Here is a 12,705-nt window from a genome sequence, read left to right as displayed (position 1 = left end):
TTCTGTAATCTGTGCCTCCACTGCATTTCCTAATGTGAAAATTAGTTAAAATACTAGACATCTACAATCTAATCAACTGGTCTATTATTCACTTTTTAAATTAGTTAGAAATCAACTCATCTAAGCATTTTATTTTATTTTTATTAATTTCTCAATTATCATTTGTAATTGACTTTAGCAAAACTAATTCAAAAGCGCGTTTAACTTCAAATATATTAGACGTGTCTAACATGCTAAATATTTGTGTGTTTTTATTAACATGCTAATAATAAATGTTTGCTTATTTTGGTTAATAGTATTTTATTAAATATTAGGCGTGTTTAACATGCTAAATATTAAATGTTTACTTATTTTAGTAGATAGTTTATTAAATATTAGGCATCTTTAAGTTTACTATTATTATTAAATAACAGTATATATTTTCATAATTTCATACTAAAATATAAAATTAAACTTTCAAATATATGATATATAATGCTTTTATAAAAAAAAATCAATACTCTTTCAAATTAATTGTTTTTTAATTCATAATTTTCTGGGTACATTTTTAACTTATACTTTTAATATCAAATCAAATAATTAGAATATTGTGTTTTTTTAAAATTAATACATGTATTAAATACTAATGGGGTGGAATATTCTTTATATTCAACAAATATATTTAGCTTATAAAATATTTCAATTCAAACTATAGATATAATTATATTTTATATATTTTTCTTTAAAAATGATAAATATGATTAGAATGATAAGTATGGACCTCTGATTTAGAAACTCTTAAAAAGAGCAGTATCTTTATTATTTCTTGTTTTGAGAAGAAGTCACCATTCACTAAACGGTTCAATCCTTTAATACATGTAATCATTCTCATCATGTCTTCAATTCAATTTCAAACTAATACTAAAATGCTAATAATAATCAGAAAGAAATATCAAAATAAAATGATTTCCTACTTTTTCAGTCATGAATGTTATTATTTTAAAGCACAGAAATTACGCCAAGTGGTCACATCATGCGCCCTCTCCACATCAGATAACTCCTCATCGCACTCGGTTTTTCAATTCCTATCCTATCCCTAACACCACACCCCATAAGATGCCGAATGCATCATGACAAATCACAATTGACAAAGATACATATACTTCTCTCATACCACACCCCATAACATTCTTGTTCCATTTCTTATACAGCCATGAACCTTTTGACATGTAAGAGTGTTAATGAAATACTTTTTTCTTACTTTTTATATAAATATAAAATCTTTGTATAAATAATACAACATGTTATGATTGGTTAATAGTGTTTTGATTTTCCGTTTCTTCACCCCAAACGTACGTTGATTTCAAAGCTTTCTTTCACATATTTTCTAAGAATTGGTGCCGCCAAGAAATCAAACCGATGCAAACAAAATAAACACAAAAACAAGTGTCTTAATCCGATGAAAAAATTATTTTTTCTCAAACTTAATTTTCTTAACCAATTTTCAAACATGTTCTGTGTTGTGTTGCAATTTGCTCTTATCACCCCAAGGTGGTAATGCAAATTTACCAAAGTACCCATCCCTACGCAGAGTTTGGGAAACCGAAATGAAAAATACCGGTCAACTGTCCCCTATATTAAACGGTGGGACCGAGAAACCAAACTAATAGAACAAACACACCGCAACAACAAAGAAGAAGATTATATGAAAGTATTCTGCAAGAGAAAAGAAACCATGCTCGATGGCGAAGAAGATCATTCACGACACCACTAGGAAGATGTCGCAGCTGTGCCAGAAAATCGTTAAGGTCGACGTCCGGTGGGGTGTCCTCAAAAGGGTATCTTTCGTTGGACACTTTTTCCGCTTCATTTGGAACAGACTTCTTGTTTGCTCCGTCGCCGGAAGGCCATCTCAGTACCGGAAACTACCCGTCCGGGACCCCTCTTCTTCGCCGCCGTCCTACGCTGACGACGTCTTCTTTTCCGCTACAACCACCACTGGCGGCTATGACTCCGATTCCGATTTGGTGAACCTCAAGATCAGCTTGTTGGGTGATTGCCATATTGGAAAAACTACTTTTGTGGTCAGCATGTTTCTAACTTTACCATTTTTTTTAAAATTTAACAAAGGTTGTACTAGAAATTTTAAAACTTTTACATTATTATCTACATGGTTAGCAAATAAATAGAAATCTTAAGCTTGCAGTTAGGCTTCGATTTCAGGTCTACGCATATAAGAGAATATTTGTCTCCAGAGATTAATATCTGACTCTCAACGAGGATACCCTCAGCACTCTTTTTTTATTATTATAAAATTCTCAAGCTTATTTATCATGAAAATTAACAAATTTACTATGGAAGTTTGTGATTAGATTCTCCTTCATATTGGTCGAGTGTAGTATCTTTTATTTTAAAGGGTCTAACTAGCTTGGGTTATGTGAATTCCTATTTTCAGATCAAGTATGTGGGGAATGAGCAAGAAAAGAGGAGCTTACAGATGGAAGGATTGAATCTAATGGACAAAACTTTGTCTGTTCAAGGAGCTCGTATTTCATTTAGAATATGGGATGTTGCAGGTGCTTTGCTTAAACCTTACCTTTCTTACAATTTTCTGTGTACTTTTACATTTGCTTTTTTGTTTTTATTCTTATTAGTTTTCTGGGTTTGTTTTTTATGATTTTATTGATGGTAAAGTATTATATTATGTGGCGTGTGTAGGTGATAAAAGGTCCCTGGATCAAATTCCCATGGCTTGTAAAGATTCGGTTGCGATTTTGATTATGTTCGATCTCACCAGTCGTTGTACACTAAATAGGTAGCTGAGACATATTATTATCTGTGTGTCATGAGTTCGGTGGAGGGTTCTTGGAAACGTTAACGATGATTTGCTTTTTTTTTGTACTTTGTTATGTTCGTGCAGTGTTGTTGGATGGTATAGTGAAGCAAGAAAGTGGAATCAGGTACCATAAAAATTAATTTTGCAGGGCTTATATAGTACTATTACTTGAATTGATTTTATTTCACAAAGTGACGCCACTGTTTAAATTATGGTGTAGTTTCCAAAGGCTTTTGGCACGGAAACTCTTTTGATGAAAATAAACGAGAGAAATTTTGAAGTGGTAGTGCAAATGGATTGAGTAACCACATTATGATGATAATGTTTAAATTATGGTGTAGTTTCCAAAGGCTTTTGGCACGGAAACTCTTTTGATGAAAATAAACGAGAGAAATTTTGAAGTGGTAGTGCAAATGGATTGAGTAACCACATTATGATAATAATGAGACTTTACTGACTATTATGACAGGAAAGTGACATTAATTTCTCATTAACATTAGACAGAGAAAGGAACTGATTATTTACTTGTTTTCTTATGCTATTTGTTCAAGGTATCAAAATCATGGCTTGTTAATATAACCAAGTATCCTGTTTTAGGCTGATAATATCAATATTTTGAAGATTTTGACATATTTTTTTGTGAAATTTCTGATGACATTTTGTTCAATTTGCAGACTGCAATTCCAATTCTAATAGGGACCAAGTTTGATGATTTTGTTAGACTTCCCCCAGATGTGCAATGGACAATTGTAACACAGGTAACTGAATATTAATTATTGCTGCAAATTAGGTTTGGTAACTTAAATTTATCGTAAGCATAGTACATGCATGGGGCTGCTTTACTTGTCTTGGTCATTTTCACCTATTGACTCATCCTTGATTGACTCGGGAACAAAGAATAATTCTTCTAATAAATAGGAGTCTTATTTGGAACCTCAGCGTGTGTCATTTATGAAAGTTCTATGTTTCCGCGTTTAGCATTAACTTTGGGGCCTACATGTTGATTAAAGTCGAATCAGTGATGTGTTCACAGGTCTCACTACTTTCTTTTTTTGGCAGAAATTCACGGTTATAACTTTAAATAAAGTTAATAGTACTACTTTTTTTTTTTAATTATCACATTACTTGGCTTTTCAAAATTTAATTAACTTGGTACGGCGCATAAATACAGGCAAGGGCATATGCAAGGGCGATGAAGGCAACCCTTTTCTTTTCAAGTGCAACCCACAACATAAATGTCAACAAAATTTTCAAGTTTATCATGGCCAAGCTCTTTAACTTACCATGGACAGTGGAACGAAATTTGAGAGTTGGAGAACCCATAATTGACTTCTAAATTGTTCTTTACACTGATTCGTATGTATATAGAAGGACAAAAGATAGAGAATAAAAAATAGAATGACAAAGAAAGAAAACAAGTCAACTTTTTCATATTGGCTGGGATCTATCACCATTCACCACCTAGGTACCTAATTTCCATGTCTCAATAGGCCATTTTGACTATACATCTTTAGAGAGTGAGAACCTGAGACGTTGTGACTCGGTTTTTCTGTCGCTGGTAAGCTTACCCCTGTTGTGGCTGAGGTCAAAGCCCACAGGGGTCTTGATAATTTTCTATGTTGCCCTGATAAAGGAGAAATTCTATTTCTATATAATTTTCGTATGATATATTTTTTTATTCATCTAATCTAATGCTATAAATATACTCTCTAACACATTTTCTTTTTATCATTGTTCAAGATTTATTAGAAATTGTAGTTTATGTGTGAGAATGATAAAAAGATTTAATATATAATTTTTTCATTTAAAGTAAAATATTTATCCTCACAAGTTTCAATCTCTGTCTCTCTTGTTTGAGACGCTTTTATTTTTTAAAATTTGACATGTTTTGTGTCATTGTGTGTCTGGTGTAAGTAATAAGAGTGATACAAAAATTAAACAAGGTAAAATAGTAAAATTCTCTCTGTTTTATGCTTTCTAATTTTCTACATTCATTTTGTATTAAGAGAGAAATAGTTATATTTTTATGGGATAAAAATAGAATTATTAAATATATTCACTCATAATGGGCATCCACGCCTAATTATGTGGAAGTCAACACGAAATTAAGCAAGCACTTGTGGGATGAAGAGAAGTTAAAAAAGAGAGAATAAATGTTAAAAAATATTGTAAAATAAAAAAAAGTGAATGATAAAAAATATTGTAAAAATATATTAAAGAAACAATATCACCAATAAAGAGGTGTTGTGTTTGCTTAAATGATCGTAGCATTATCTTAATACATAGGAAGATGCGTGTGTGAGAGAGAACGACATAAGCTTTGCTCCTTTTTGTCATCTTTATGGCAAACTACTATGTTTTGTTTGAGCATTTTGCATATTTGACAATGTCATTTTCTTTATTAAAAAAAGAAGAAGAAAGAAAACAACAATCCAATGTCTTGGGCCGTCGGCCCAATGTTTCAAAACTAGATGCCTTTCGTGAAGAAAAAACCCTAGATGCCTTTCTTAAGGCAATTGTTTAATACACCTCCTCATTTTAATTATATACCTTTTTTCTACTTTTAGTTTTTATCTATATATTACCCATTTTTCCATTCCGAAAACTAAATTCCTATGTACACAACAACAAAACAGAGCCCGTCATTTTTTTTTTTGGACTGAAAACAGAGGCCATGTTAGCAAGTAATTAAGCATAATAAAATAAAACAAAGATTATGCGCTATTTATGCAACAATTCATTCGTAAATGTATTTCATCTCATATTATTCATTCTTCTCTTTTTTTTTTCTTAATTTTTAGAATCTGTTATAGAATTTTTTTATTACATCATTTATTACTCAAATATTATTTATTAAAAGATTGATATCTCCAAATTTCTTGAAGCCCCTGGAACCGTCAATAAACCTGTTGCGTTTTCTTGGGAATCAGATTCCATTATCCTCCAAGAACCATCCTTCAACTTGTTTATACTATTTTTTTTAAGAACTTAAAATTTTTATTTATTTTATATTTATTTTCATCTTTAAAAAGAAAAAGAAGTGTGCAAAGCAAATATATTAATCAAAAGCACATTTAGTTAGCCTTCCTCCAGTATTCAATACGAACCCAATAGACAATTCCTAAGAAAAGAAATTGCATATTTTCAAATAACCACCAAACTCAATACCCTCGTGTAATTAAAGTTACGAAATCCAAAAAATGAATGATAAGATAAAATAAAGAGATGTTATAACATTATATCAACTTTGTTGTAAAATTTAAACACTAACATTTACTGTAGCACCACCCAGTCGCATATTCACAATACTCTCAAATGTATTATTAATTTATTAATGGATTGATATCTCTAAGTTTCTTGCAACCCTTGGAACTGTCAACAAAAATTCTGTGTTTTCACAGAATTGAGGTTCCATGGTCCTACCAAAATCATCCTTCAGCATGTTTTTTACTGATACTTTTCAACATATCTCCATTAGCAATGAAATACATGAGCACAAGAAGTTGATTCTCAGTTCCACTGAACCCATTAATCACCACCACTTCCAGACTTAAACCCAGGAGCTTTCATAAACTCACTCACACGTTGTCACTCCAGAATCGCGTGCGATTAAACACAAACGGGGCTTCATAATCCTACGTACAATATATGCAACCAAAAATTACCAGCCTTTTTTTTTCCAAAAGAAAAAACCACACATATAGGCAAAGCAAATTCAAAACCTAATAGTATATATAAAGGAGAAACAAATTCAATGTATGTGATTGATACTCACAAACGGATCTTTTTCGGAACATTGGGCAACTTTTGAGGAAGAATGTGATTCCCAAGAACTTGTTCTTGTGCAAAGCCGTACGTCTTCATGATCAAATGTTGCACAAGCATGTCGTCACTTTGAAAACCTAGCAGTTCAAGCCCGGTAGAAATAACCTTTATCACATAAAAAAAAAGGTTAATCGACACAATAAACATATCATTTTGACACTCAGTTTAAACCTCCATCTTTCTCTTGCATTAACACTCTGTTTAAACCTTAATAAAATATTAAACCTTAATATAATATTAGGTACAAGTAATAAATTTCTGATAAATTTTGATTTTAAAAGATTTCCTTATTTGTTTTATTTTCTGTTATTTTCTTCTTTTTTTCTCCTATTTTAATTGTGTTTGTAAAAAATGTTATATTACTTACAATTTAGATGAGTATGGTTATGTTTGGTGTGTGTTTTGTAAATGAGTTTAACTCACGTTCCATATACAACCATTTGTGTTTTTTTTATTATTGATTTCATCTATGTTTTCATCATTTTTTTCAAATAATTTCATACAATAATATTTCTATTTCTTATTCTACAATCTCACTCGATTTGAAAAGTATTAGTATCATTGATTTACTAGGGTTGATGGTTTTTATTTTTTTTAGGACCAATGATGATTTTTATTGGAGGAATAATTCAAGTAAAGAATTACATACTAACAAACATTTTTAATTACATGTATATTTGTAATATAATACTCTTTTTTTTTTTATCTTTTTTTATCATATGTTTAAGCCGCGTGAAGGATTAGATATGTGTTTTAGAAATTTACGGCTGTCTGTAATAATAACATTAATTTTTTACATTAACACATATATGTTATCTTATTTTTATTAAATTAATTTTTTTAATGTTTTACTTATTATATCTCAAAACAAATAATTCAATAAAAATTAAAATATAAAATTATCATATAATTACACAACAAAACTTTATCTGTGTATCACATGGGTAAAAAATTAGTTTCAATTCAATGAAAAAAGAAATGGAGCTAGCAATTGATCAAAAGAGTTGGAGTCTAACGTTATTTTTTTAAAACTATATCATAATATACGACAATGTACAATATAATTAAGAAATTAATTTCAAGAGAGAAAAGGTGAGGTGAGGAAGAATGTATACCTGAAGCACAAAACTGCATACAGTCAAAACTCTTGCAGTAAATAGATTTCATTTCCCACCGTATTATAAAGAGGATGTCCAAGTCCTTCGAATCCATATTCTAGAGAGAAATTAAGATTTTCCTCTTCCATTACGGGAGAATAAATTTCCGTGATGAAAAAGTTCATTAATTAACCCACAGTACTAGAAATTTTTTAGATTTGGTGCATTCACTTTGGAAACATCAAATTCAAGCGACACTTATCCAAGACAAGCTTTCTAAGACCTGTGTGTTGTTCCTCGCCTAGGTCAAACTTCTCTAAGTTCCAACACCTTTTAAAACTCAAACTCTCCAACATGTTATAGTTGGAAAGCAAAGCCTTGATAGCACTGAGTCTCACTTCAATCCAACCCAAAGAAACTTCTTTTAGTTCATGAAAGTTGTTAAGCACTTCAGTCTCAACAAAACTACATGAATATTGCTTCAAAGACTAAAGGCTACCGTGCTGATAAACCTGTTCTGGCAATTCAAACAGCGCCTCATCATAATCACCATAATAAATATTATTTTCATTCTAGTTTGGATCAGCAAAGTCAAGTTCCAACTCCTTCATCCCATGTTCTGTGGCAAAACTAACGCATTGATCAATGATATCAGAATCATGATTTCCAGGCATTGAAAACCTTAAAGAGAATTTCTCCATCACAGTTCCTTTGTAGTTGTCAATCCAAAAGTGAATGAATTCAACCAAATCCCTTCTCAGGATTTCTCTTGTTTAAGCAGGCTGATCTGGTTGAACAAAAAAGAGTTCATTGAACTTTATGTTTTTTGTCAACTTGCATGCTTTCAACCATTTGCTGGATATGATAGAAGCTCTCATAGATTCCTTGAAGGGAAGGAGTGAAACAATGGTCATAAGCAATTGGATTGGCAATGAACTGATGCGGTCAGAGCTTGCCATGACTCTAGCTATATGATATGGTGATTGATAGTTAAGTTGTGGAGGAGAGGACTATTAGCTAGGTTTCTGAAATTTCTTCAAATATTTCAGTGGGATTGAAATATGCATGTATAAGAAAAAATGAAGGCAATGGGTGCAACCTTTGGTGAAAATGCTTAAAATTTTAATATGGGATTTTTTTCTTCATTTGTGCTTTTCTTTTTTGTAGATTGTATATATCTATTAATTAATTTCCTCAAGTCCCACAATGGTTTCCATGGTTTTTTGTTTACGGTCAATGGTTTCCATGGTTAGAAATAAATTTTAAGAAACATATAAATATATATTTGCAATCAATTACTTTACATTTGTTGTTTGTATTTCAATATTTTAATGAATTCACTGAATTCAGCCTACTTTAACATTTTTTTTTTATGTTTCCTTATTTGAATGATCAGTTTTTATATAAAATATGTCTTTATTTTTTTGTGTATTAATTGAAGAAAGAGAGAGTGTGAGAGCAAATAAAAGAAGAAAGAGAAACTAATAAATGTAAACTAGTGTAGGATAATTAACATTTTAAGATAATTAATTAGTTTTACATGCATGAACTATTTTAAGAGAAACTAATAAATATTAATTGGTTGTGTAAAAATTGTCATCCAAATACAAATTCCTCTCTCCATTTCAAAATAAATGTCATTTTATTTTTTTACACATATAAAATAAGAACAAAAAGTTAATAAATAGATAAAAAAAATTATAAGACAAATGCTTAAGAGTATCCTAAGACAAATTATAAGACAACTTATTTAAATAAAATTTAAGAATTTAAGATTATTTGAAAAATAATATTTAATAAATATATAATTACAATTTAGAACTTTGATACTTAACCACAAATTAAAAATTCAAGAAATATTATGAAATATAAATTCAATCAATAACTTTTGTGTATGACTGGGGTGACTAAATTATATTTTTAAACTCTCATAAATAATCGAGAAATTAAAACTGTAATTATTGTATGTCAATGTGTCTTTTTTATAACATGTCAATTGTCACATCAATAATATGTTTTTATCTAATGTTACATAATAAAGAATGATTAAATAGTTAAAAAATATGGCAAAATAATTAATTATGATATTTGAATGATTCAATTCACGTATTGGACCTTGAGAGTCCAAAATCACTAAATTACGATATACTCCAAAAATAAAATTAAGCCTAAAAATGTCTAAAACTTGATATATTAGTAGCATACTAATTATATTCTAAAGTTTTTATTATTATTTAAATTTTATAAAAAAAATTAAGTCATAGATGGGAAGTACCACTTGAGCCTTTAGATTTTATGTATGAATATATTCACGCTTGATATTAAAATGCATATAAATACTAAATTTTAGCCTTAAGTAAGAATGAAAAATCTTAAGCTGAAACACGCGTCAATTAAAAGCTATTGTAAATTAAATTTTTTAAATAACAAGTAACATATGTATTTAATGAAATCTGCGAAATCTAAAAAAAAAAAAAAAGAAATACGTTTATATAATATATAGACAAATGTCTTGTATAAGTAAGTGACGTTTGCAAACTAAAAATGCATAAAAACAAAGACCGGGATTAGAACTAAAACATATGACATATGGCAAGTATTTTTTTGTGAATAAAAAGTTGAAGGTTCTATAAAATATTATTAATGATAGAGTACTTCTTCAAGACATTATTGATATTTGATACAACTCTCTCAAAACTATTTATCAAAAGATTGATATCTCTAAGTTTCTTGAAGTGCATGGACATGTCAACAGAAGTTCTGCCATATGACGGCAATAATACTCCACAGTCCTACCAGAATCATCCTTCAACATGTTTATGATAATCTTTTTCAAGACATACCCACTAAAGATCAAATACTCGAGGAAGCGATATTCATTCAGAGTTCCTCTAAAGCCATTAATCTCCACCACTTCAAGACTTGAAATCAAGCATTCGCAAACATTCAAATATTCAATCCAGAAAAGTAAGCTGGTAAATTCAAACGCTGGTTCATAATCCTACAACAAAAATTAGCCTCCTTTTCTGTTAATAGAAAATAACCACAAAGATGTTTTAATTAAAAGAAAATCCAAAACTCAACACACACACATGTATATAGGAAAAACAAATTCAATTTACGTAATCGATACTCACAGACAGCTCACTTTTTGGACCTATTTCAATGGTGAGACGCTCTAAGAGGGGACAACTGTTAAGGAAGAATGAGATTCCAATAAACTCATCGTCATCCAAGGCCGTCTTCATTATCAAATGTCGTGCATCCATGTCAACTTCCATACGTAGCTGTTCAGGACCAGTAGGAATTACCTGAAAATATCACACACAATACGTTAATTAAAACAATTTAATTTAGACAAGATTCTTTAATTAATCCATATTTCAGTTCATCCAAATTATCAGAACTGGAGCAAGTCAAAAGAGTGAATATATGTTATCATGGACTAAGGGTTGTTATACCCTTATAGACAGTTATAAAACTAGTACTAATATACCATAACAATTGTCAAATTAATTCTGAGAGAAAAGGTGATGACGAATTGATACCTGAAGCACAAAACTACATACTGTCAGCACTCTAGCAGTACAAACATCTTTCACCAGATTGTAGATAGGATGACCAAATTCTTCAAATGATGATTCTAGAGAGAAGTCAAGATCTACCTCTTCCATTGCGAGTGAATCAATTTCTACGACGGCAAAGTTTATCCACCCGCAATACTTGAAAATTTTAAGATTTGGTGCTTTCACTCTGAAATAATCAAAATCAAAATTGCACTTGTCCAGGAAGAGCTTTGTTAGACCCATGTGTTCTTCTTCACCTAGGTCAAACTTATCTGAGTTCCAACACCTTGTAAAACTCAAACACTCAAGCTTTTTACAGTTGAAAAGAAAAGCTTTGATAGCAGTAAGCCTCACTTCCATCCAACCCAAAGAAACTTCTTTGAGTGCATGAAAGTTAAGCACTTTAGTCTCAATAAAACTGCATGAATACAACTTTAAAGACTCAAGGCTTATGTGCTCATAAACCCGTGATGGTAATTCAAACAATGCCTCGTCACTATCGTATGAACAATCACCATTCTCATTCTTACTCCTATCAACAAAGTCAAGATCCAACTCTTTCACCCCACGTTGTGTAGCAAAAGCAACGGATTCATTAATGATCTCGCCAACATTTGCAGGCATTGATAAACTTAAAGAGAACTTGTCTATAGTAGCTCCTTTGTGGTTTTCAATCCAAGATTTTATGAACTCAAGAAAAGCCCTTCTCTGGGCTTCTCTTGTTTCATTTGATTGATCGGGTTTCACGAAAAAGAGTTCATTGAACTCTATGTTTGGAGTGGACTTGCATATGTCCAACCAGTCCTTGGAGAGTACACAAGTTCTCACAACTTCCTTGAAGGGAAGGAGTGAAAGGATGGTTAAAACCACTTCGATTGGTAACAAACAGAAGCAGTCAGAGCTCACTGCCATGGCTAGTTATGTGATAGGGGGATTGATAATGAAGACAATGAGTGAAGCTCTATGGACAAACTTTCTGATTTGTTTCGTGAGAACAAAATATTGTTTCTGAGATGTATATATTGACTTTTGTAATGGTTTTTTTTTTTCTTCTCTTTTACTTTTTTGCTTTGTAGATTGACTAGATTCAATGTCTATATTAATGATAGCCATGGTTAGAAACATATTTTAGGAAGGTAAATAACTTATAATATTATTATTATTATTATTGTTATTGGGTGTGATTTTGACTGAAAGTTTGAATACTTAAAATACTGAAGAATAATATTTTAAGATTAATTAGGTGTACATGCATTTTTAAAAATTTAATTTCTAATTATTTATATAATGTTAGTATAAAGTCTTTGATGTTATCATCCAATTACAAATCATTTTAAATATGATTTTTTAATTAAAAAATCAATAATTTTTCATATTGAAGATGAATATTTTTTTAATATAA

General features: G+C 30.4%; 2 protein-coding genes across 2 annotated transcripts; one reads left to right on the top strand and one right to left on the bottom strand.

Moving 5' to 3' along the window:
* Positions 1 to 1,357: 1,357 nt before the first annotated feature.
* LOC114402105 (septum-promoting GTP-binding protein 1-like) lies at positions 1,358 to 4,502 on the top strand. The gene is made up of 6 exons (XM_028364633.1): positions 1,358 to 2,063; positions 2,435 to 2,555; positions 2,698 to 2,794; positions 2,900 to 2,939; positions 3,490 to 3,573; positions 3,987 to 4,502. Exons 1-6 carry the CDS (start codon positions 1,722 to 1,724, stop codon positions 4,149 to 4,151), a joined length of 849 nt encoding a protein of 282 aa, XP_028220434.1. The 5' UTR covers positions 1,358 to 1,721; the 3' UTR covers positions 4,152 to 4,502.
* A 5,868-nt stretch (positions 4,503 to 10,370) lies between these two features.
* LOC114372111 (putative F-box/LRR-repeat protein At1g56400) lies at positions 10,371 to 12,314 on the bottom strand. The gene is made up of 3 exons (XM_028329524.1): positions 11,286 to 12,314; positions 10,875 to 11,048; positions 10,371 to 10,738 (listed from the first exon to the last, which is right to left on the bottom strand). Exons 1-3 carry the CDS (start codon positions 12,213 to 12,215, stop codon positions 10,442 to 10,444), a joined length of 1,401 nt encoding a protein of 466 aa, XP_028185325.1. The 5' UTR covers positions 12,216 to 12,314; the 3' UTR covers positions 10,371 to 10,441.
* Between the last annotated feature and the right edge of the window lie 391 nt (positions 12,315 to 12,705).

This window comes from Glycine soja, chromosome 2 (assembly GCF_004193775.1).
Source record: "Glycine soja cultivar W05 chromosome 2, ASM419377v2, whole genome shotgun sequence".
Classification (NCBI taxonomy): domain Eukaryota; kingdom Viridiplantae; phylum Streptophyta; class Magnoliopsida; order Fabales; family Fabaceae; genus Glycine; species Glycine soja.
Note: the sequence above shows the minus strand (reverse complement) of the source record. Positions and strands in the feature narration are given on the sequence as shown.

Bases quoted from the DNA above. Each gene is read 5' to 3' on its own strand.
- LOC114402105 (XM_028364633.1), top strand. From the start codon at position 1,722: ATGGCGAAGAAGATCATTCACGACACCACTAGGAAGATGTCGCAGCTG. The intron at 2,064-2,434 runs GTCAGCATGTTT...TCCTATTTTCAG, and splicing joins TTGGAAAAACTACTTTTGTG to ATCAAGTATGTGGGGAATGA. The intron at 3,574-3,986 runs GTAACTGAATAT...GCATAAATACAG, and splicing joins AATGGACAATTGTAACACAG to GCAAGGGCATATGCAAGGGC.
- LOC114372111 (XM_028329524.1), bottom strand. From the start codon at position 12,215: ATGGCAGTGAGCTCTGACTGCTTCTGTTTGTTACCAATCGAAGTGGTT. The intron at 11,049-11,285 runs GTATCAATTCGT...TGATATTTTCAG, and splicing joins TATGTAGTTTTGTGCTTCAG to GTAATTCCTACTGGTCCTGA. The intron at 10,739-10,874 runs GTGAGTATCGAT...TTTTTGTTGTAG, and splicing joins GTCCAAAAAGTGAGCTGTCT to GATTATGAACCAGCGTTTGA.